Source organism: Dipodomys merriami, unplaced genomic scaffold (assembly GCF_024711535.1).
Source record: "Dipodomys merriami isolate MVZ:Mamm:240054 unplaced genomic scaffold, mDipMer1.0.p SCAF_7, whole genome shotgun sequence".
Lineage (NCBI taxonomy): Eukaryota > Metazoa > Chordata > Mammalia > Rodentia > Heteromyidae > Dipodomys > Dipodomys merriami.
The window spans coordinates 5059279-5083941 of NW_027206290.1; the positions used below are offsets into that span (position 1 = coordinate 5059279).

Here is a 24663-nt window from a genome sequence, read left to right on the forward strand (position 1 = left end):
TACGGAATTGTTGGTTATGAGTATTTCATCTCCATAAAAACTATTTTTAATTTTAGGAGTCTTGATTTGCAGTCTAAATTGATTATTGCAGTAGATGTTGCCAAAGGTATGGAGTACCTTCACAACCTGACACAACCAATTATACATCGTGATTTGAACAGGTATTTTTTAATGCATTTAAAATTGTACAACCTAATAAGAGTATAAGACAGAGTCAGTGAAGATATAGTTTAACTTTCTTGAAGATAAGGTTTTTCTTCCTACACTGTGGGTAAGGGAGCAGGCAATATGCTCAGACAATACAAAGTTTGGCACTTGTCCTTTACACAAATAAAATATTGTTTTACCTGCTTCTCTGGGATATTCCAAATCTATGACAAAATTTCAGAAAGATATGGATGCATCTAAAATTCACCAGCTGTTTATATGCACAGCATAACAGTGTTTCTTTTAAGGGTGGAGATTTGGTTTCATGCAACTACAGTGGGGCTGAAACTGACTAAGGTTGGGAAAATTGTAACTATTGTACAGTAGCACAACAAATTACAGATTTGTGGCAGGGTTGATGTTAACCAAATCCACTATATTCTGTCAGATGAATTTATAACATATAATTTTGTTTAATCTACAATACTAATAATGACAATTAACAACTGTGTTAATTTATTTATGTATTATATTTTTCTCATTAATTTATAATTGTATTCATTTAGTTTATAAAATAAATTTCCTGTAATATAATATGACATGTTAGGCCACCACTAGCTGTCTACCTCATCTGATGATTGTACTGAGGCTGCATTTAGTGACTGATACGGATCATCTAGGTTTGTGTAATCAGTGTCTGCACAATGACAAAAACTACCTAGCAGCACATTTCTCATAATGTATTCTTATCATTGAGTGCACAGGACTCTAACTCCCTGGTCTATAAGGTCAGATCAAGGATTAAGTCAATGGCACCATACAAAGTTAGGAATTAGAGGAAAACCTTATCTGAAATACTTTGTGTTATCATTTGTATTTTTGTATTAGTAAATTCAGCCAAGCTATCAAAGGTTATTTACCTAGTTTTCCAGTGAAGTAGAGATTTGAAACAAATATAAAATCAAAGTGCTCCATGAAATTGAAGTGGAACAAATAAACGCCTTGTCACACTTTGTGATTTCTCTTATATTCATGTACCAATATCAAAGGTCTTCAGTTGTTTTTACTTACTAATCTTTCAAAGTCTATTTTAGACTAAACTACAGTTATAATTTATCATAGTTGCAGGTAAATAAATAATTAAAATAAAATATAATACTTGTATATTAATAAATATATAACTACATTATAATTATATATTAAATGCTGTATATTTAATAATATAATACAATTTAATAATAAAATTTAATTATAATTTCTTAAACAGCAAAAGTTTCTCTGAACAAAGTTTTATTTAAAATCAGTAGAAAACTGTTCATTTCACATTTCTCACTAGTAAGTATGGAGATCCCTGGATCACCTGTGTGAAATCCCAAACATGCTGTGACTAGCTGCATAGCCATGAACTAATTTATGAAATAAGTCAGATTATTCCATACTAGTAACTTTCATTCTATAACTGTCAATAAGGGTCATAGAGATCCTGCATACTGTTCTTTACTCCAATTCTGCAGTCCTGAAGCTACTAAATAATAACAGATTATTCAGTCAATTGTTAAACAGGTACTTGGAATTCTACTCTGTTTAGTCTTTCCACTAAACATGGTAATTTGCAAAATTATACTTCTATTTAACTCTGCTTTCAAGGAGCTTTCACATTTTTCTATTAATGTAGAAAAATAATTACCTAAATATATTTTGAGATAACAAGTTATATAAAAGATACAGCAAATCATTTTTATGAATTTCAGAAAAAATTATTAATTACTCCCAAGGAATTTAGAGATATCACCATAAAGAGATGACATATAAACTTGGGTGTAAAAGAGTGTATAAAGTCAGGAAAGCTCCCAGGCTTAGAGAAGAAATTGGAAAGTCAAGGTCTATATAGAAATTATGAAAAATTTAGTGTAAAATTATAAATTTATGTAGTATATATAGTGTGAAGTAGATCATTATGAAATAAGGCTAGAAAATGGAGCAACAACTCAAAAATTTCTCCATACTGTACTGAAGTAATTTAGATGTTATACCATACATAAGACAGAAATACTGAGGAATACAAACTGGAAAATACATATTTGAAGGTACATTATGGAAAGATAACCTAGCACTTGGAAAAAAATTAATATAAAGGAAATATCAAGAACCTGGTAAAGTGTTTAATATAGTATTCTAGGCAGAAATAATGAACAGCAGAATTTCACTACTGGTGGGTAGAAAATGAAAGTAAGATACGTCTATCAAAGATTTGAGAGATAAAATGAACTAACTCTTTTATAAGAATGTCCAAATCTTAGATGTTGGAAGTAAATAATACCATAGTCAAACGACAATATTTATCTAGTAGTTTTCAAATAAAAGTCATTTATTTAGAAATAACATTAAGTTCTTTTATTTAATTCTCTTTGAAAGCAAACATTTGTTTTATTCATTTGTTTGTTCATTATTTTTTGGTTGTTATGAATCAATAAACATTTTTCTTGAGTTGTACTGCAATATTTAAGAAACAGACTGAAAGGGTAAGTTAGCATGATACAAAATGATACTTTTTATTGTCTCATATTAACCATCTTTTCATGTGGTATTAAAGCAAATAACTGATTACTTCAAGTCTTTTCTAAATCTGGGACACCTGAAGGTATACTTTGCTGTGAGTAAGTGCAACTTGTTGCCATCAGCTAAACAACAGGACCAAAAATTTAAGTATAGATTAAAAATCAAAAGGAAATCCATTATTTATGTTTCTAACCTAACTTAAGTGGTTAAATTCCACCCCCCCCAAAAAAAGCAAATTCTATAACTGAATGCCTATGAGAGAAAAATCTTGACTATTGATTCGGTTACTGATACTTTGGTTTCGTGAGCTTAGTGCCAGTTAGAATAATGAGATCAGGAGATGAGAGAAAAGGAAATGAAGATTCTTATTAATTTTCCTGCAAATTAATGTGTTCAGTAACATAATGTTCCAAAGACTGCAGAATCAAACACAAGGAGAAAAAAGAGGTTTTTTATTTTTATTTTTATGGAAAACCCTAAACTTGGAAAGTTCTTAGATTGCTTATTTCCAGTTGGTGTTATTCATTTTCATTTGTTGACATTGCCTTTTCAGGACGGTTCCAGATTGCATATCTTTCACTTATCTTTCTTTGTGTCAGTACTACCCATCTGTTGGTACCAACCTCTGAGATTGAGTATTGCTAACAAATAGTTGCCTCTATAGGCAAAAAGCATGTTGACAAGGCAGGTGGTGGTTGACTAGGTGACTGTAAAATCTTATTCTTGAATAAAAAAATAGAGGAATGAGTGAGAAAGTAGAGTAACCAAAATGAGGGAAAAATAAAATTACACTGGAGCAATTAGGCAATCTAGGCTGCCAAGTAAAGTAATTTAATTGCTGAAGTTGTGACTATATGCATACTTTGGTATCTGTCCTTGCTATATTTTCCATAGTATCAATTTTTTGCCTTCCATTTTTTGGAAAATATATGTCTTGTTCTTCCTGTTGAGATTGGGTGATGTTATAGGAATATTTAGATGGAACATAGTAAGGAATCAGTGGTCCTAGGCAGAACAGATTTTAAGTACCTGTTAAATACCTATTATTTGTGGGTGTCTTTCTACAAATCTTTAATACAATAAAATATTCTGCTTGTCAAATATGTGTAGTGTTGTATATGGCTCAAAAGACCTTGCTTCCTTCCCATCAAAGGACTTACTTAAATTTCCTTGAGTATGGAGACCATACCAGGAAGAAACTCAATTTCCACTGTAGATTGGAAACATTTAAGGGCCCAAATGATTAAATAGCAGCTTCAACTGATTTGAAGTATTTAAATGGTCCAAGTGGAGTGGAATGCTTCCTAGAGGACATAGAGCTAAAACTTGGCCTTGAACAAATGGCATGAATCTGTCCCTAGGCTTTGCACTACATCTTAACCTTTGCTTCTCCACAGTGCTTGAAGAGTTGAAGAGTTCCTTTGAAAGAGGTAGACATCAAGGTTGTAGCTTATTCACTTTTGTATTGACATACCTGTTTATCTCTCTCTCTCTCTCTCTCTCTCTCTCTCTCTCTCTCTCTCTCTCTCTCTCTCTCTCTCTCTCTCTCTCTCTCTCTGTGGGTGTGTTAACATACACAGAGATACTGGGGTTTGAAATCAGAGCCTACTGATTTCACTCAGCTTAGTTTTTATTCACCACTGGTGCTCTACAACTTGAACCATGCTTCCTGTTCTAGCTCTTCTCTAAGATTTGTCAGCCTGGTCTGGCTTCAAATCAGTACCTGGCAGAGCTTCAAGTTTCAGATACAATGTTCTGGTTTCTTCATCTCCTCTTCCCAGAACTGAGCACAGTGTCCATACATTTAAGGTGCTCAGTCAATGCATTTTTAGATAAGCAAAATTCTTGAGACATTCTAGAAATATCATTTTAGAAACAAGTAGCCTACTTGGTATAAGTATGACAATTTGTAGATAGTCTGACTAATTCATCCAATGGCTACAATGATTTTAAAAGAAATGTTCTATTTGAGTTATTAATCAGCCCACAAAAAGAGGACATTTCTATATTTGGGTTTGAATTTGTTGATATAATTTGAATGAGAAAAAAAGTACCCTACTTTTCCCCTTTGAAGAAGAACTCTAGAGTTTTTCCCTTTGCATTTCTTTTCCTTTCCATTTTTTCTCTTCTTGTCCTTTTGTTTCCTTTCCTTTTTTTTTTTTTTTTTTTTTTGTCAGTTGTGGGGCTTGAACTCTGGGCTTGGGTGCTATCTCTGCACTCTTCAGCTCACGGTGAGCGCTCTACTGCTTGAGCCACAGCACCATTTCCAGTTTTCTAGTGGTTAATTGGAGATAAGAGTCCCATGGATTTTTCTGCCCAGGCTGGCTTTGAACCATGATCCTCAGATCTCAGCCTCCTGAGTAGCTAGCATTACAGGCATGAGCCACCGGTGCTCGGCTTTTTTTCCTTTTCTATTACTTTTCTTTTCCTCTGATTGTTCTGAGATTTTGAACTCAAGGAAAAGACTCTGTTACTTGGTCCATGCTAATAGACCTTTATTCCTTTTTAGTTATTTTGGGGTAAGGTTACACTTTCTTTTTCCTGTACTGGCCTCTGATTGCAATTTTCTTATTTATCCTCTCATGTAACTGGGATCAAAGGAACACATACATCATCATACCCTGCTTGTTGGTAACTTTTTGCATACATGTCTTTGAACCATAAACTTTCTGATCTCTACTTCTGGAATAAATGAGATTACAGATATTTTACCCAGATATTCTGAGGCTTCAGAACACAATATGAAAGTTAATTTTGATCTTCAGCATACACTTGAGAAAAGTTCAAAGAATGAGTAAGGAAGTCATTCTTTCCAATGTTCCTGAGACTGATGGCATTCTCCTAAGAATTTGTCATTCTCCCATTTAATCTCACAACCACATGGTGGTATAATTGTTATTATATATTACATCAATTATACAGAAAAAGACACTAACTAGAAAGATTAATCTGGGGTTGTATTGTTGTATTCTTAACACAGAAATCATGCAATTAAAGACAAATGGTGGCTCACACCTGTAATGCTCGCTACTGAGGTGGCTGAGATCTGAGGATCACGGTTTAAAGCCAGCCTGGGCAGGAAACTCCATGAGTGGTTTATCTCCAATAAGCCACTCAGAAAATCAGAGGTGGTGCTATGCTTCAAGTGGTAGAGCCTTGAGCTGAAGAGATGAGGGATAGTGCCCAGGCCCAGAGTTCAAGCCCCATGACTGAAAAGAAAAAAAAAAGACAAACAGAAAGAGGTTGTTGGTGTTCAACAGGCATCAGTAATATTTACCAACCTTGACCTCTATAGTTCATTCTTTCATAGGCCCAATTCCTGTGAGCCAACCCATTTCTCATCTCATGCATCTGAGTACTCTGCTTTATTTCTTCTTCCACATCTTATATTCTAATGATGTGGAGCAGAAGTTACATGTGAACATGTAGTCATGTTTTGTTTAGTGCATAGAATTAAATATTTGTAAAATGTTTATAGCTTTTTGCAAGGATATTTTATTTGCTATAGAACTCACCACCTATCAACTTACACTTAGACCAGTGTACATGGTTCTTTTTGGACATTAAGTTTTCAGCTCATTGTTTACATCTAAAAGTTTGAAAGCTGTTTACTTAAGGCTATCAGTTATCTGTATTTACCTGGGAAAGTGAATTTTCCAAACTGTTTGACATTGAAGCATATATGTGTATATATATATATATATATATATATATATATATATATATAATTATTAAAAGAGGAAAGAGCCAAGAAGGATTTCCAGCAGGAAGGGAGAAAGGCAAATTTCCTTGACTTAGCTCCCCAGTTCCTAACACCTGATGAAGGAATGGATGAGGGCATCCCAGCGCTAACCAGTTTTCAGATAAACTACAGGAACTTGGGCTCCACAAGGTAAAACATTTCAAAGGGTCCCCTAAAGGGGGAAGCCTGAAAGGTAGTTGTTTCAAGGACTTATTTTAGTAAAACAGGACAAAGTAGGGTAAGAAAAGAAAGGAAGAAGCATCATGTTCCCATACAGAAAATGGAAGTGAAGAGCATTCAGAATGATCGCTCTTGCCTGAGATTATTATCATTTCTGATCTGATAGACTAATGTGGTCATATCTTCTGGCAACCCTTAATAGACACAGTGTCTTCAGGTGAGTCCATTACCCCAAATATGGCCAAGACACATCTGGTTATTTTCCTAAAACACAAAGAGGTTTATCCCATATGTAGAAAAATAGTGTGAGTTTCAGGGCTTCTGTTGGCCAGACACACTTCTATTTTCTATCTATTGAAAAGGTTTACAGTTTCTTAGCATTTAAAAGGAAAAGGCAAATGCAGATAGCTCACTAATGTAGCCATGTGCTCAACATCTAAAAGGCGGTAAAGAAGGGACTTGGCTGCTCTGATTTCGTTTTTGTTTCCTGGTTCGTTTTCATTTCTGAGGTCTGTTTAATATTTGCTATTTGAGATTGCCCTGTCACCTCAAACAGCGGATCTTCTTCTTAGGCAAGTCTATAGTAGCTTACAAAAGTCCCATAAGAATGAAATAGTGATACTTTCTTCATAGCATCACCATATACATTTTATATCTATTTATATATATGAAAACATTTTATAAACTGAATACAAATGTTACTTTTTTGGTTTTAATTTTCTATATCTTTGCATACATGGCAAGGCAGTTACAAAAAACACAATGTATTCATACATACATTTCATTTTTCTTTTCTTTCTTTCTTTCCTCCCTCCCTTCCTTCCTTCCTTCCTTCCTTCCTTTCCTTTCTTTTCTTTTCTTTTCTTTCTTTCTTTCTTTTTTATTTTTGTGCCAGTCCTGGGGCTAAAACTCAGGGCCTGAGTGCTGTCCCTGAACTTTGGTGTTCCAGGTTAGTGCTCTAGTATTTCAAATACAGACTTACTGCCTGGGCTGACTTTGAATGGTGATTGTCAGATCTTAGCCTCCTAAGTAACTAGGATTTTGTGCTCATTTTTGTGATATATATATATATATATATATATATATATATATATAACACAAAACTAATTTATTTGGAGTGTAGATGTGTGAAGGACTCACTGTCGATTTGTGAGTATAAAGGAAAATAATTAATAGTAGCTTAAAAACAGCAAACTTCCCAATGATGAGTGACAGATAATTTAAAAGGACAAATGTGGTAAGGGCTAATACAATCTTAGTTTTGAAGGTTACATTTAACTAAATTAGTAAGGTTTTAGGAAGTATCAAAGAAAAAGGCTGATAGAATTTTTTAATCACTGTTTGGTTGATATAAAAAATGTAAAATTTTGTCACTTATAAAACACAATAACCAAACAAAATCACTTATAGTTTTTGTAATTACTTATTAGGTACAATGATAATCCATACTTTGTAGAGATCATAGAGTTCAATTTTCAGGGAATCTATTCATTGAAGATTTTTCCTGTGATTACACAGGATGAATTTGGCATTCTTTTGCAAATACTATCTTTAACATATTCTGAATATTCATGTGAAGAACAGCTAACTGATCATATTATAACCCACTGAAACATTTTATAAATCTGTAACAATCCTGCTTTAATATCTAAAAGATATCTTTATAACAGAATCTGTATACCAGAATCTGTCTAAGAACATCCTGATAAGGAAATCTCTTTAAGGAAATCTTGATACTGATTGAATCTAGATGCAAATCCTGAAAAAAGAAAGCAATTCAGGTGATTACAAGATGCAGTCAAGGTTGGAAACTACCAATTTTTCCTTTTAGCTACTTGCCATAAAATTTCATCCTTCTTTGCTGTTGCTGTGTAATGGAAAATTCGGAAAACAACCCAAAATGTAGTTTCATATTTTTTTGAAATTATTGCTCTGAAGGAAGCGTAATTATTCAACTATGACACAGAGCAAATTTCGACTGTTCAGTTTCCATGGAGTTGTGTCATCCATATATACTAGCCCTTTCTGAAGCATCTAACTTATAATTCATAAGAAATACTAGAAAGTTCTCAAGAGGGTAAGATCTTCACAGGCAGTCAAAACAACAGGAAAGGTTCAAGACCAGATGTTCATAGTGCACTAATTCATGTGGGTATTCAAGGCTTATAAACCCTAGAAGAATACAGAACTTTTTGTACTGGTTGAATATTTTGTATCCAAAATGTTTGGAGTAAAAATACTTCAGGTTTCAGGATTTTCCAGATTTTGGAATTTCTGCATAGAGATAACCTGTTTAAAAATCTCTAATTGGAATATCTGAAACCCCAAATATTCCAAATCCAAAGCTTTTGAGCATCACTTGAGTGTTCAGAATTTAGATTTCTGGAGTAGAAATGTTCAACTTGTAATAGATAAACATATGTAGTCAAAGGTTCTTGTACATGCATATAGTTGTATATTGACATTCACATTTAAACAATCTGCACATGTTTTCATGGTGCTTCCCATCATCCAAAAATATGGTTCTCAAAGAATTTGACATTGAAGGAAGTATATTGCAGGATTGTTTTTAATTTTCCAAAGAATATGAAATAACAATGACCATTTGGGATGCATAAAGAAAAGCTAATTCATTACACACAGTGGACACTTTAGGGATTGGACCCTCATAGCTTTAGCACTGTACATAGTATGAAACATTTAGGTCCCAAATTATAATCTGACTTCATCTTTCCAAATGAACAGTCAACCAGAAGTAATCAGTTGTAACCACAGAAAAATTTTATTACTGTTTTCGGTAATATTGAAACAGTCCCTTTCTGTGAGATCACTCAGTACCTGGGTTTATTATATGACTTCCACTGTCTCCTTGGACATCATCTCCAAAATTCACATAACAGGTACAAGTTGGTATGATACCTTTTATGGACAAGGTATTAGTCTGGCATGTGTTTGTTACAGTCCCATCCATTGGGTACACCTTAAACACATGAGCATGTTTAACTTTATGAGATATGAGAAAAGTATATATTTACCTTATAAATAAGTGGCAGCCAGCAATCTGTTCTACATAAGCCCTAGGTGCTAGGCTTTCGAGTAATTATAGTAGTTGAGAAGGCCTGTTTGGATTTGTATGAATCAGTCAAAAGAACATGATGTTAATTGCCTACTAAATATTTTCACAATATATTTTATAAACACATTTTCAAACTATAAATGATTATAAACTAATAGCATTAGTTAGGAAGTATACTAAAAACTACTTGAAGCATATGATATAATAATTAATTTCAATATAAATCTTCATATTCAGGTGTGTTAATTAAAATAAAAACATAAGAATAATTTTAAGAGTTTAGGAATATATGCCCTTGGATAAAACTTTGGCTCAGGAGGGAAAACATGTAACCACATGAGTATAATAGTATGAATTAAGCTATATCAATTCAAAAATATTAATTACTTATTGGCATGCCAATGAAAACATATACACAAACATTTTTCTTTGAACAAAAAATTGAAACAGAGGAAGATTAGTTGCTGCTCTATTCCCATATATAAGCTTCACTCAGGTGTTAATGTCCAGCCTTAATTTCAAACCCAATTTATGACATGCTCAGGTTCCATTTGAAGTCAACAAGCAGTTTTTATTAAATTTATAGAATTATTTAAGAAAAACCCAAAAACAAAAAAGCCAAACTAAAGAGAAAGTGAGTTTCCTATCATAGTATTTTGTTGTTGTTGTTTGGAGTTATGAGTTGGCGAAAGAATTTACCAAGACAGGAAAACAGAAGGATCAAAGGTTTATTAGGACACCATTAAAAGACACAGCTAGCAGCTATGCAAAGGAGATTAGTTCTGCTACTATAGCTAATACAGCTTCTTCTGCTGCTGCATTGATAAGAGTTTGGGTTCAGATTATGCAGGAGGCTGAGATCTGGAAGACTGGTGTTTGAAGCCAGCCTGGGCAGAAAAGTCTATGAGACCTCCATCTCCAAATTAAAAAAAAAAAAACAATTTTGAAGACATGGCTCAAGTGGAAGGATGTCACTTGAGTAAGCAAAATGAGAATATGCAGGACCCTGAGTTCAAACCATAGTACTGCAAAGATACATACATATATGCATGCATGCATACATACATACATACACACATACATACACATACAAATACATACATACATACACAGGGAAAACTAGCCGTGATAATTTATGGCTTTGTTTGGAATTCCAAGCAGAAAATGAAGTTTTTACCCAATGTTTGACAGAAATACACAAAATAAATACTTATTAAAAGTTTCATGAGCAAGCTACATCAGATGCAAAAAATACATTTGTGTCTTTCCACAATATCAGAATTTATTGAGTAACAACAAATTCACAAGCTATGTCAACGTTGTTGACATTAATTCACTAAGTACTATGGAGGTCACTTGGTCTATGCCATTGGGAATACTGTCTGTTTTCTTCTAATCCCTGTATCTAATATTCACTCTCAAATTGCACATTATACTTCACAATGATGTAGAATTTAAAGAGGCTGCAAAGTTTAGAGGGCTGTGCTGGAGGCACAGAGAGAGCTGATACAGATGTAGTAAAGGTCTCTGGTAAGGAAAAGTCTCCGTGGAGCATCAGAAATTCTATAAATAGCAGTCACAGAGAATTTCGAAGAGATGTAGAATGCAGGTGTGCGTGGCAGGCTGTTTCCAGAGTCAGTTTGAAGTAGGCATTGTTACACCCAGGAGAAACTTCACTTGAAGGAGAGTCCAGGAGCAAAGGCTGAGATCTTCTTTGGCAATTTTCTTGAACAACGCTCCCGAAGTGATGAATATCATGGTGACAGATCCGTGTGCTTGCCTTGTCTCAGTCTTGGGGTGCTCCTCCTTTTGCAACCCCAGGCGAGGTGGTTACATCTGGTGTGATTGTTAAATTCATGTGTCTTCAGTCACTGGTCTGATTTGATGCATTTGCTAATGTAATTGTGGCACAAACAAATTATTTATCACTTTGTGCCTCATGGTATGCTGGCAGATGGTAGTTTTTCACAAATATAAACAAGATGTGAAGTAATTCTGTTTTGGCATATTTAAAGTAGAATCGCTTAGGATAAAAAAATAAACAACCATCACTTTATAAAATGTAGTGAGTCTTAAGGATGCTCTCCTGTCCAACAAAAAGGGTCCAGAAACAGGCTCAACCTGTTCTCTGCCACAAGTAGGGGTAGAGAACATCCAGCCTGGCAATCATATAAGGCCCATAAAGTCATTTGGTACATGATGAGACAGACACACATGCTTCTCCTATACTTCTTGGCTGCCCGTGTTGTCTGTCAGCCTGCCGGTATTGATGATTTGGTATATCACTCAACAATGTCATAAATATCCAAATGGTCTTTGGCAGAGGATAAAATTCTGATAAAATTCTGTGCATATGAGAACACCCCGGGAGTTCAGATTTTACTTCTACATTCCATCCAGACCATTTCATAATTCACACTCCACCTGGTTCTTAGTATTTTTCTGTCTTCCATATTTCCTTATATAAGGGGCTATGCTATATTCCCTTCAACGCTGAAGTTCCTATCTATTATGTAACAAAAACAACAAGCTTTCCAACCAGGTTTTCTGAGTACATTTACCTTGTACTTAATTCTCAGTCTCCAGAGGACCACTTCTGTCATCAATTTCCTCATCACATTTCATTTTGGTTAAGTTTTCTCACCCTGTGCCAAATTTGCAAATTACTTCTAATTTCCTTCTCCATTACCATACTGTCCTATAATCTCGAGTTGTTCTTTCTTTATACTCCTACAAAGAAATGATAATAGTTTCTTCCCAGGGCCATTTAAAATATTCTTCTTTGCTCAGCTTCCCCCATTAAAACATCTCATTTAATTTTAGCTGCATTTACTAATTCTAAAAATAGTGTTCTTACTTAACACCCCATTAAATAAATTCCCTTAGACACATACTTCCTTTCAATTAAAACAGGTATATTTAAGTCTGAGAAAAAGTCATTCATTTTTTACACATTATTGTTTTCACAAACTTGGTCAAATTTGCTATCTCTTGTAGCAGTTATTCTAGTTAGACATACCTCTGAATTTTGTATCTTAAAGTGCATTGTGCCAGGTGCCTCTGGCTCAATGCTAATCCTAGCACCTGAGGAGGCTGAGATCTGAGGAGCCTGAGCAAGAAAGTCAATGAGACTTTTGTCTCTAATAAAGCACCAAAAATGCCAAAGTAGAGTTGTAAGTGGTAGAGTGATAGCACTGAGAAAAAATAGCGCTCAGGCACAGCATCCAGGCCCTGGGTTCAAGCCTTAAGACCAGAACAACAAGACCAAAAGAATGGGTTCTAAGCAACCATATGACACTTTGAAATATAGAAGATTATATGCATGTACAAGTATCTCAAAGGGTATGGCAAAGCACAGAATGTTAATGACTAATTTTGTTGAAAGCAGTAATTCTATGAAGCCAAAATTACACCCCCCATCTCTCTCAATCTCTCTCCAGGGTCTTAAATTCACACATATAATTCTAGCTATTTAGACAAGTACTGAGATTACAAGAATTACTGCCAAGCCAACTTGGACATAAAGAGAAGCCAGACAGGGTATCAGATGCCTAGGATTCTAATGACAAAATCTACAAATGGGGGTTGGGAAGGTGGCTTAGTAGTAGAGTGTTTGCCTTGTATGCATGAGGACCTGGGTTTGATTCCTTGGTACCACATAAGCAGAAAAAGCCAGAAGTGGTGCTGTGGCTCAAGGGGTAGAGCACTAGCCTTGAGCTGAAGAGCTGAGGGACAGCCCCCAGGCCCAGAGTTCAGGCCCCATGACTGACCAAAAAGGAAAAGAAAAAAGTCTACAAACGGATGATTCAGGTATACTACCTGGGTAGAAACAAAATCCATATTCTCAAAATAACCAGTGAAAAAATAGGGCTAGAGTTGTGGCTCAGCAGTATCATATCATCATAGCAAATGTGAGGACCTGGGTTTGAAAACCTAGTACACATACACACACACACACACACACACACACACACACACACACACACACACACACACACACACACACACACACACACACACACACACACACACATTGTGCTTGTGGTGAAGTGGTTCACTATGCTGCCTCTTTCCTAAAAACTAAACAGGCACAGGCATACTCAGAATTCCCAGAAATGCTTTCCCTATAAGTATTATTTTATTTTACCCAATGGCTAAGAGCAAAGAAGCAGGGAGGCCCCTAATTTCCAATAGTCCCTTGCTATAGATTGTGAATTTACCAGCCAGACAGTTTTAAGAGCTATTGGTTCTTTATATTACCATGTCCCATTCTTCAGAAATTAGGCCTGTAGGAAGTCAAGCTTTTGAAAGTATCAACAAAAGTGACCTAATTTTGTTCTGCACTCAGTCTTGGGAGGAATCCTCAATGCCTTCTTGAAAACTTGATTTTTGAGCAGTTAGCCTTTCAATAAAGAAGGGACTGCTACATTGTGCTATCTGCACAATTTTCACATCATGATTTCAACCCTTACTTTCTGACATTGATTAATGATAGTGTATTTTTTAAAGATTATGAATTTCCAATGCAGTATGAATAGCAGTTTTAGAACCAATAGTTAGTAAATTAGGAATAATCTGAGTAGATGAATATTTATTTCCTATTGAAGAAATTTTCAATACCCCCACTGTATCTTGAATTTGGCCTAGAAAAGCCAAAAGTTGCTTGTCAACTTTTTTATACTGGTGAATATTTTCTCTATCAACCTCATGAAAACTTTCCAAATATGTTAGTTTCTTCTGGCTTGAATTTCAGCTTAAACATATCTTAGGGTCTGATTTTTATGAGATTCCACCTTACCAAAAGACAAATGACAAATGAATTGACCACACAGTTGTATCCGAAGCTAGACAATGCATGATAATGTATGTTCAAGTTCTTCCACATCTGATCTGTGTTCAGGGGAAATTTATTGCATACATTGTCTGTGGCCAAAGTTATACCTGCCTAATTGGATGTAGTTGTGGCGATGGGAGGGAAGGGATGGTAGGGGAAAAAAACAAAGAGGAGACAACAATGCTCGATAAGAAATGTATTCATTACCTTGTTCATGTAACTGTAAAAACTTATTAAATAAAGAAAAGAAAATACATTAGCCACATTTTTCTTTATTTTTCTGAAAGAAGACTTTATATTTACTATTATATAGGCTATTTTATATACTTGATTAAATGCTTTTGAAGCTTGTTTCTCCTTTGGTTATATTAGCACATAGTTGGTTATGTTGTTTCAAATGAGTAACTTCTTATTGAAAAAGATCTGGAAAATAACTGAATTTATTGTAGAACTCATTCTATGAAGAAAGGCAAGATGATTTATATCATATTACTGCCTTCATTGAGAACTTGCATCAGGAATTCAGTCTAACAGTCATAGATGGAGACCTGGGAGAGAATTTGAATAAAATGAGGAAGGTTTGGCAAAGTTATTTGATCATCAAAAATTGCTCTCAGTGAATTTTATGATTCATTCATAAAACTTAGGTATGTGATGTAAACACTTGTCCTTTAGCTAGACAACAATCACTTGTTTAAAAGCTTGTTGAGAGAAGGATAAATGTCATCCTAAGCACACTGTAGAATTCAGAATCTCAAATAGGAAAAGGCCCTGTTTTTGCAGAGAATGTGTGAGGCATCTATGTTGTTGGGTCGGTTTCCTTCTAAATGCCCACCGAGATCACTCAGCAGCTCAACTCAGAAGTTGTCCTTACAATATAAAGGATAGGTTTCCCTCTATTCTTCTTCAGTAATAAGATAAAGGAAGAATTCATCCCATCACATCTTGGTTGCAGTCATTTTTCTTATTCTATTCCTAGTCTTATTGCATCAATATGTTATATCATTGGACTTTCTGACTCTGATCCCTTACTTGCAGCAAAGATGGAGATAATGAAGCCTTTGTCCAACTATTTCCAGAGATGCCTATGTGATTAGCAGCAGTGCCAGGCCAACAGTAAATGGAGGACTTTAGAAAATGATTCTACAAAAGAAAGTATAAGCAACAGACTTGCCAGATAGTCTCCGACTAAGATTCATTTTGAACCCAGCTGCTAGGTCAGTACTAATTTCATCTTTGAAATTAGTATTTGAGATTCTGAATTCTACAGTGTGCTTAGGATGACATTTATCCTTCTGGATTATCTACCTCTACCTGAAGGTGAAAGATGCTGGGGTAGCTGAATGGTGAGTTCTTTTAGAAAGGTTTACTATTTCCTTGATCTCCATGGAAAAAGGAACATGCAAGCCGCATGGAATGATTAGAACTCTTTAATCCTGGAGGGATGATCTTTTTATCAATTACATTTCAAGCCTTTTATGTGAAGAACTGTATTCTCAACGCTAAGCCCTCATTTAATGGTTTTAAGAATCTGCAGAAAGTTAGTGAAAAGCTAGCTCATTGCCATATATGAAATAGCATCCGGACACTGGTGATGTCTGCTTCTTTCCTATTGAGAGGGAAAGCCCTTTTCCAAATCTTAAAAATAGCAGTTAGCTTTTATTACTCCAATCAGAGTGAAGGGTCAGGAATCGTGGGTGACTCCTTTGTTTGGGAATGGTGTACATTTTAATAGTCATTTTTTCCTGTCTTGGGTCTCTAAAAGATTTAGCCTCAGAGAGACTTCTGAATTGCTTGTGCTTGTAAAGGAAAGGATTGATGACCAACTTCTTCTATCTCTTTTTCTTTAGTTTCTTTTTTTCTCATTTCCAACAACAAATAAGAAGGATATACTCTGAATCTTTCTGTTGAGACATGGGTGGCCTTACAGGCTACCATTCAGCTTGACAAGGTTTCATTTTCATTTACTTCCTAAATAGTAAGCTAAATTACTGTTAATTGCCAGGCCTATTTGTCAACACTGCAAGCAGTAAAAGGAAAACAAGAATTTTTGTGGTTGCTTCATTTTTTGAGTGCTTTCACATTAACTGTATTTATAGCTTTTATCTGAAAAAGAACATTTAGTTTATGGCTTAACGTATGCTACCCCTCCCTCCTGACTCCCATTTACCCCTTGTGGCTTACCCAAAGAAACCCTCCATATGTGCCTGCAATATCCCATGCCCCCCTGCATATGTAAACATAACAGGTGTCGCCCCTTTATAATAGCTCAAATACTTGAGGCCTTCCTTGCTAATACTACAATTAATCAGGAGCTTTGGATTTCATGCCATTTATTTCTAATGCTTAGCCCAATAAAAATTCAATTAATATTTGTCATATGTATAAAAGAATAACAAAAATTCAGTGTCTGAAACAATAACATATATTCGTGTGCTTTTGTGCTAGGTATTGAATATTCAATATGTTATAGTTATTATCTAAGTAAACACTCATACTTCTAAATAGCTAAAGAACAGCTAATGACACAGAATCCAACACATTACTAATGTAAAATGGCTAGTGACTACCAAGGTTATTATCCATATTGACCCTGTAGTTTAGGGCCCAGTCCTGATTCCAAGCATTCTACCTGTCAGCCCTGGCCACTCACTCATTCCTATGTGCCAAGTAAGCCAATGGTAATGATGAAGGGTAAAGAAAAGAGATTTATTGCAAGGTCTGGAACATGCTGCAGAAAGAGGCAAAGTAATCACTTCAACCCACCATTTACCATCTTTGGAGTGCATACATGAATTTTAGGTTTAAATTCAAAAAGAATCTGGAGCAGAGAAAGGGAAATAGGATTAATCATTAAATCTTGTCACAGCCGTGTTCTGGTGGGTCATTATTTCAGTCCTTGTTTGGGGCAGGGTTCTGGAGAAGGTATTCTTGTGTTGTCATGTGAGGGCAGCAAACTGATCAGAAAAAGCCAATCATTTTTGTCCTGTGAGCTGTCTGCCCTGAGGAGGCTCTGCTATTTCCTTCTTGGCTGTAGCTTTTTCTCAAATCCTTCCTGGATTCAAAGGTGATTGCAAAGTGACTACAAGAGAATGGTTTTTGCAAAGACAGGTACAACATGAAGGCAGAGATGCCAAGCTTTTCTTCTGTTTTTATATGCAGGGACTCAAGAAAGGATGCACTGTTTTATACCATGAGAAACAATGCAAGTACCTGTTATAATATTATGTAGTCATGTATTCAAATTAGGGGTATATGGTAATTTCTTTCCACAAAGCTAGAACAGCTCTAATGGATAGTACAATGTGTTTACTAGGCTGCCTTATCAAAGGGCCTTCTTTCATAGTGTTCATACTAGAAATTAGAAAGTTACTCTCATTTAATAATGAACAATTCTGTAGCATTTAATAGTATGGTCAGTCTTTTACTGAATTAAAACTACTACTTGGCAAATCACTAAGCCTGGCTATTATATTCTGTGGATAATTCTTTACATGCTAGTCACTAAAGCCTATCCAAAAAAGTGGAAAAAAGAAAACAAATAAAAAACAGTGAAAAAGAAAGGAAATCAATCAGATGCTTGATCTGATTTTCTAATTTTCTAAGGTGAAAAGTTAGTCAAACAAACTGATTTTGTAATATAGACATGGCCAAGATGACTCTCAGGAAAAATACAACCTCCAGAAACTCTAATGATTTTTACTCATTACTGACCATGTGGATTCGAACCAAAACTTGCTTTTTCTAAATCAATTGATTTTCCTTCTCACAGGCAACATTTTTATTTTCTAACCTGCAGCATTTTTTATGCCTGACTGGAATATTTTTGCATTTGATTAATGTTTTCATTTGACTTTCAATGAGGGTTCAAAACAGTTTGGCTTGTCACAGTCATATTATTTAAATATTCCTTTGAAAATAGTATGCAGGAACTAAAATCAGATTCATGTGAACCTGAAAAAGTGGCAGCATTTCCTGACTTGCCATGTTTTTATGTCTAAATTAATTACTTCAGAATTTGTTTTATGTCAACGTCCAATTTCTTAAATAAAAAGATTAGTGAATACTTTAGTAGAGATATTTCATTTTTTTACTCAGCCAAATTGTACTCTTCAACAAGGATTTTTGTGCTTCTTTAAAAATTTCCTTGTGGTTTCAATAGTATGAATAGATTATGCCTTCTCGTTGTGGTAATAATAATTCACTTTCATTCTTTGGCAAAAGTGCTTAACCATCCATTTTTTTGTTTTACCTTTATTTTTTACTCTTCCCAGTTGATCACGTTGAGAGAAAGTTAGGCAACTTTAGTTAGTTGGGTAGTGATAGGAAAGTGACAGACATAACACATGACTGACAACATGTGGTCTGTCATGACACTTCTTCTAATCATTTGGTTCTGGCTCAACTACTAAAAAGTGCCAGGGTGGTTCCTCCACTTGCCATCAAGCAATCAATACAGAGATCAGGGGAGAAGGTATGTGAGAAACCTCCCCCTTCAGTTGTCCTGAGAGGATTCCACTAGATTCCCAGCTCTGAGGACCCTCTCCATGCCAAGTCTATACTCTATTTCCAAATAAACTTGCTCTGTCTGTGTTAAATACTTTCCTGCCTTTTAATTCTTTGATTAGCATACAAAATTAACCCCTAGACAACTCAATATTGACTCAGTTACACATTCAGATATAGTCAGAATATTCTGTCTACATTCAACCTGTGTCACATTTAAAGAAGCTAATATAAAAGACATGCTATATTGCATTTATATGATTGGGTCTAGGGATAATATATACAGGCTTTATACAGGCTATGCAAGCACTCAACTACTGTTGAGTTACACCCACTATTTACTATTTTAAAACATGCAAAGTAATCTAGAGTGTGAAAAAGAAAATTTGATTTTTCTGGGGCTGATAGCTAAGAAAGCAATGTACTGCAAGAGGGCTTAGAAATCCTTTTAGGCTGAAGGTATTTCATGTATTTTGAGGTGATACTTTCACTAGAGTACATATCTGTTAAAATTCATCCAGCAATGCAATAGTCTTTAAACAAATGTCGTTACACCTTCTAATGTGGGATAAAATAAAATTGCCTAATATGAATAAATGCAAAGAACTGTGGAATCCTTAAAAAGAAGTATGCCTAGTAATATGAATTGGGACTTCTCTAATCAAGAACAAAAGGAATTTGTCCTTTTCATAACCTTAGGAAGAGAAACAATCATTTGCCAAATAATCTCACTGAGGATATCAAAACCAATTCCAGCTAAAGGAGAAGAATCAACATAACTGAATTGAAAGAGGAAAGGTTTACTCAGATGCCATCAATGAATACAAATCTGTCTCACACTGAGGTCAAAATACCTGTCTACAAATGTTAGCATTCAATCAGAAGACCTTCTACATTGACAGGAAGGGAAATGAGAGAGCTTCTTTGAAACAAACGTTTCCCCTCTACCCATTCTTGCAGGTTCTGATCCTATGCAAAAGCAGTTCAGTAGCAGGTTTTACTCCTTAGCACATATGAAAGTGTGTGTGTTGGGTGGGGGAAGGGGAACAGTCCCAGAGTGCTTACATGTCATCAAAAAACATCGCAGATTAAAGACATCAGACCTTCAGATCTGTATGTAATATCTGAAAAGAGAAATATTTCTCGAAGCATTCAGATGGTTTTTGGTTTTGTTTTCATTTTTTATTGTCTTTAAACAGCAATACAAGGGTGTTTAGATTCAATATGCCAGCGTATGAGTCCACAACTTGCTCAGTGACACCCTTTTACAATTACCCCATCTGTCTCAACCCTACTTGTCCCCTCAGGTTTCGTAGGTCCATTATGAGTACATATGTGCGTGCGAGTAGCATGACTATATTTGCCTTCTTTAGTCTTGTTTTGACATCACACTTACTAAGCTGGTCGGATAGTTTTGAGCCATGCCCTGTGTTTTCGCTGGTCTTCTTTAGAATAGGGTCTTGCTTCCTCCTAACCACGATTGGCTTACTTAGGCTTTCCATGGTTGCTGAGATCACAGGTGCCACCACTGTGTCCAGTTTCCCTCGGTGGAGATGCTTTCCTGCCTAGAGTAGCCTGCCTTCAATTCTTCGAATCTCTGCCACTGGACCTAGATATGGGTTGAGAAAGGGTCTCCTTAACTTTTCTGCTTAGGCGGGCTACAAAACCTCCAGACGTCAGAGTATCAGCTTCTCAAGAAGGTAAAATAATAACCATTACTCACTGGCTCCCGGCAGCATTCAGTTTATTAAAAGCAATGTACTATTAGATAGTCAGCACTAAATGTGGGCAATATGAATATGGTTGAAAGAGCTCTTTTCCTTTTACCAAATATCACTTAGGACAGAAGAGATTTATGAGATCTAGTGAAAACTGATATTGTGACACAAAAAAGAAATGGTGAAGCTGAGAAGCTGGCTCAGTGGTAGAGTGCTTGCCTCGCATGCATGAGGCCCTGGGTTCGATTCCTCAACACCACATAAGCAGAAAAAGCCTCAAGTGGTGCTATAACTCAAGTGGTAGGGCGCTAGCCTTGAGTTGAAGAGCAGAGGGACAGTGCCCAGACCCAGAGTTCAACCCCACAACCGACCAAAAAAAAAAGAAAAAAAGAAATGGTGACTTTATTGATAATAAAGATCATGTGAAAGTAAGATGTCAATGATGTATACACATAGGAAACATAAAATTAACCTTTCTTTCAAAATTAGAATTACATCACACCTTAAATAATGTCAACAAGTGAAAAATAATATGTCTCACAGTTGATCTGTGAAAATCTAAGTTGCCTACCAATCTAAGGCATATTTGGATTAGACAATTCAAACTTAGTTGACAGAAGGAAATTAGCAAAGTGAATGTCAAAATAAACATATGAATAAGGGTATGATAAACTAAAATTTCCTTTGAGGACCATAAATGACTCAGAAAGGGATACTCAGATGGCTCTCATTTGGGCAGTGGTTTATTTTATTAAATTACTAAGCCTCCCTGCTTACTGTCAAGGCTAGGAAGCTAGAGAGTTGTTCGTTGTTAACATTTCTGTAAAAGTTTATACAGTATATGCTTTCTAAGTGTAGTCTTCTGATTTGGCAGGGTAAATGTAATATATTCTGCCATGTTAGCAACCATTGAAAATAGATGGAATTTCGTAACTTTAATATTCTTGGTTCAGATGTCTCAAAAATTAGAAATCATATCCATTTTCTATTTTGTTTTATTTTTTCAGAATCTTAAGAATAATTATGTTTTTAATATGAAAAACTTGGCATGTGAGAAATTTTAAGAAACAAAATAATCAAAGAAACAAAATATTAAGTAATATACAAGCAAATAAAAATTTTAAATATTGTATCTTTGAGCATTTGATTAGTGAAGTACTATGAAAGTCATAGTTTCATGAAGGATTTCTATTACCACATAAGCCTGGACTTGATGCTGAAATTTGTTTGAAAAGGAAACCCCTTCTCCAGTGAAACTAAGCTTTCAAAAACAGAGCTTGGAAGCATGGTGCCAATGGCTCACGCCTGTAATAAAGCTACTCAAGAGGCTGAGATCTGAAGCTCAGGGTTCAAAGCCAGACCAGGCAAGAAAGTTCATGAAACTTATCTCCAATGAACCGCCAGAAAACTGAAGTGGTGCTGTGGCTCCAGTGGTAGAAAACTAGCCTTGAGCTCAAGAGCTGAGGGACAGTGCCCAGGCCCAGAGTTCAAGCCCCTCAACTGACAAAGAAAAGAAAAGAAAAGAAAAGTTAAAAAGAAGAAAACATTGAGCTTTGCTTGCCTACACAAGCTTTATGTATCATTTTTTATAAAGAAATTTATTTCAGATTTGACCAACAGTACAATACTACCAAGACTATAAAACATGATACATGCTTTTAAAGTAGTGGTAAGATAAAAGGAAACGAGTAACCAAGATATGCCAGATAGATTGTGCACTTTAAAGTCAAAGAGATTAAGGTTTATGCCAGTTCTGTCCCATCCTAACACTACAATGGCTTATTTCTAAACATAGATTTCTTCATTTATAAAATAGTGTGGTATTTACTTCACAGTATGGTCTAAAAATAGCTTTAGTGTCTCCTCTGGGATGTAACAGACATGGGTCAATGTTAGTTATTGGTCCTTTTACCTCAAAAGTTCCAGAAATAACTTATTTTCTTCTATGTTTATCGATTCCAACTCTCATAACTCTTTTACAAGTAAGAGTCATAGAAAATATCTCTAAAGAAGAATTCTTTTCTGTCTTGCTGAGAGACAGAGAGAGACTAAGACAGAGAGAGAGACAAAGAAAAGAGGAAACAGGAGGTAGAAGAGGAAGGGAAAGAGGAGGAAGAAATGGAGAAGGAGGAGGGGAAGGGAGAATTGCGGAGATGGAAACTATGCAAACAAAGTAGTAGCCCAAAGATTAAGTTTTTTTTTAAATGTGCTTTCTCAATAGCTAAATAACAAACATTTGGTTTCTCTTCTCTCTTTTCTATAACTTGAGACTTTGTCTTAACCACCCAATATTTTATATGAGAAGATACAACTGTTGGATTTCCATATAAATAATTCACATGTGTATAAATGAGAATTGATAATATTATTTGTAAATATTTTTATTATCTTTAAATAGTTGAAAAAAGAAGCTGTCATTCACTGAAACAGTTTATGAATATAGTGTATCTTGATCAACATCATGCCATTCAATATTCTCATCCTTCCCTCTAAACCTACCCCTTCCTTACTTATCTTAATTTTAGGTTATGTATTGAATTTTCTGCCATTGAACAAAGCAATTTGTGTATAATGTATCTTTATCTGTGCCACTATGTCATATCTTCACTTCCCTTTGACCCAACCTTCCCTTATTTTTCTCAATTCTGTGGTATAGACAGTGAACTCCAGTCTACATTCTCTACTGTACTCCTTCATTCTTCTATGCCTCTCCCCTTGGCCCCACCCTCCCTTCTTGCAAGTACCTGTTTCCTGTTGACTTTGTCTTTTAAGGAATTATACTATTTGCACTCTCCATAGAGTCTATTACAGGTCAGTTAATTCATTTGTAATCCCTTGCTTACTACTCAGTGTACATACCTATAGATACATAGGCATTGTAGCTAACACAAATGAGAAAACCCTGCAACCTATGTATCTCTAGGTCTGGCTTACTTCACTTACTATATTTTTTCAATTCTTTCCATTTCTTTATGAATGATACAATATCATTCTTTTTGACTGATGAGTAGAATTCCACAGTGTATATATACTTCATTTTTTTTGATCCAGTCATCCATTGAGGGGCATCTGGGCAGATTTTATATCCTGGATATAGTAAATAATACTGCAGTGAATATGGTTGTGTTGGTAGCTTTAGTGGGATCTGTGCTCTATTGGGTAAATGTCCAGGAGGAAAATTGCTGGGTCATTGGACAGTTCTTTGTTTAATTTTTGGAAAAACTTCCATACTGCTTTCCAAAGTGCCTGAATAAGATTACATTTCCAACAACAAGAAGAGGTAGGGGAAACATTAGGGCTCCTAGACACAGTATGAAACTTTTTGAGTTAAGATCCAGAATCACAACAAATCAAAGAAATATTGGATAAACGGGATTGAATCAAACTTAAAAGTTTCTACAGGGCATAGGGCACAGATAATAGGATAAATAGAAAACCCACAGAATAAGGAAAGATTTTTACCAACTAAACATCAGACAATGGTCTAATATCCAAAATATGCTTAGAGATCAAACATTTAAAAGCCCCCAAAATAAGTCCTTAAAGAAACAACCACCCAATTAATAAATGGGCTAATGACTTAAAGAGAGACTTCTCAGAATAAGTAAAAATATCCAGTAAACATGTGAAGAAATGTTTAGCATCTCTGGCCATTAAGGAAATACAATCCAAACAACACTGAGATTACATCTCATGCCAGTTACAATTACCAATATCAAGAAAAGTAACAATAACAAATTCTGGTCCAATGGGAACTCTGATACCATTACTTTTAGTATAGTTTTATCTTCATTGAGATCTGAATGACCAAAAAATGACATTAAATATGTTCTTCATATTTTCACATCTTCATAGTATTTTGTTTGTTTCTGAAAAATATATAATCAAGCCCAGTTATCAA

At 35.1% G+C, this 24663-nt stretch overlaps 1 protein-coding gene across 5 annotated transcripts in view; it reads left to right on the forward strand.

Annotated features, from left to right (window-relative positions):
• The window catches only part of Tnni3k (TNNI3 interacting kinase), a 281405-nt gene that overhangs the window by 116738 nt on the left and 140004 nt on the right, over positions 1–24663 (forward strand). For all 5 annotated transcript variants that reach the window (XM_070007290.1, XM_070007288.1, XM_070007293.1 and 2 more), the window contains one exon: positions 57–161. In XM_070007290.1, coding sequence (XP_069863391.1) covers positions 57–161 — 105 coding nt within the window. The remainder of the gene's footprint in view (positions 1–56; positions 162–24663) is intronic.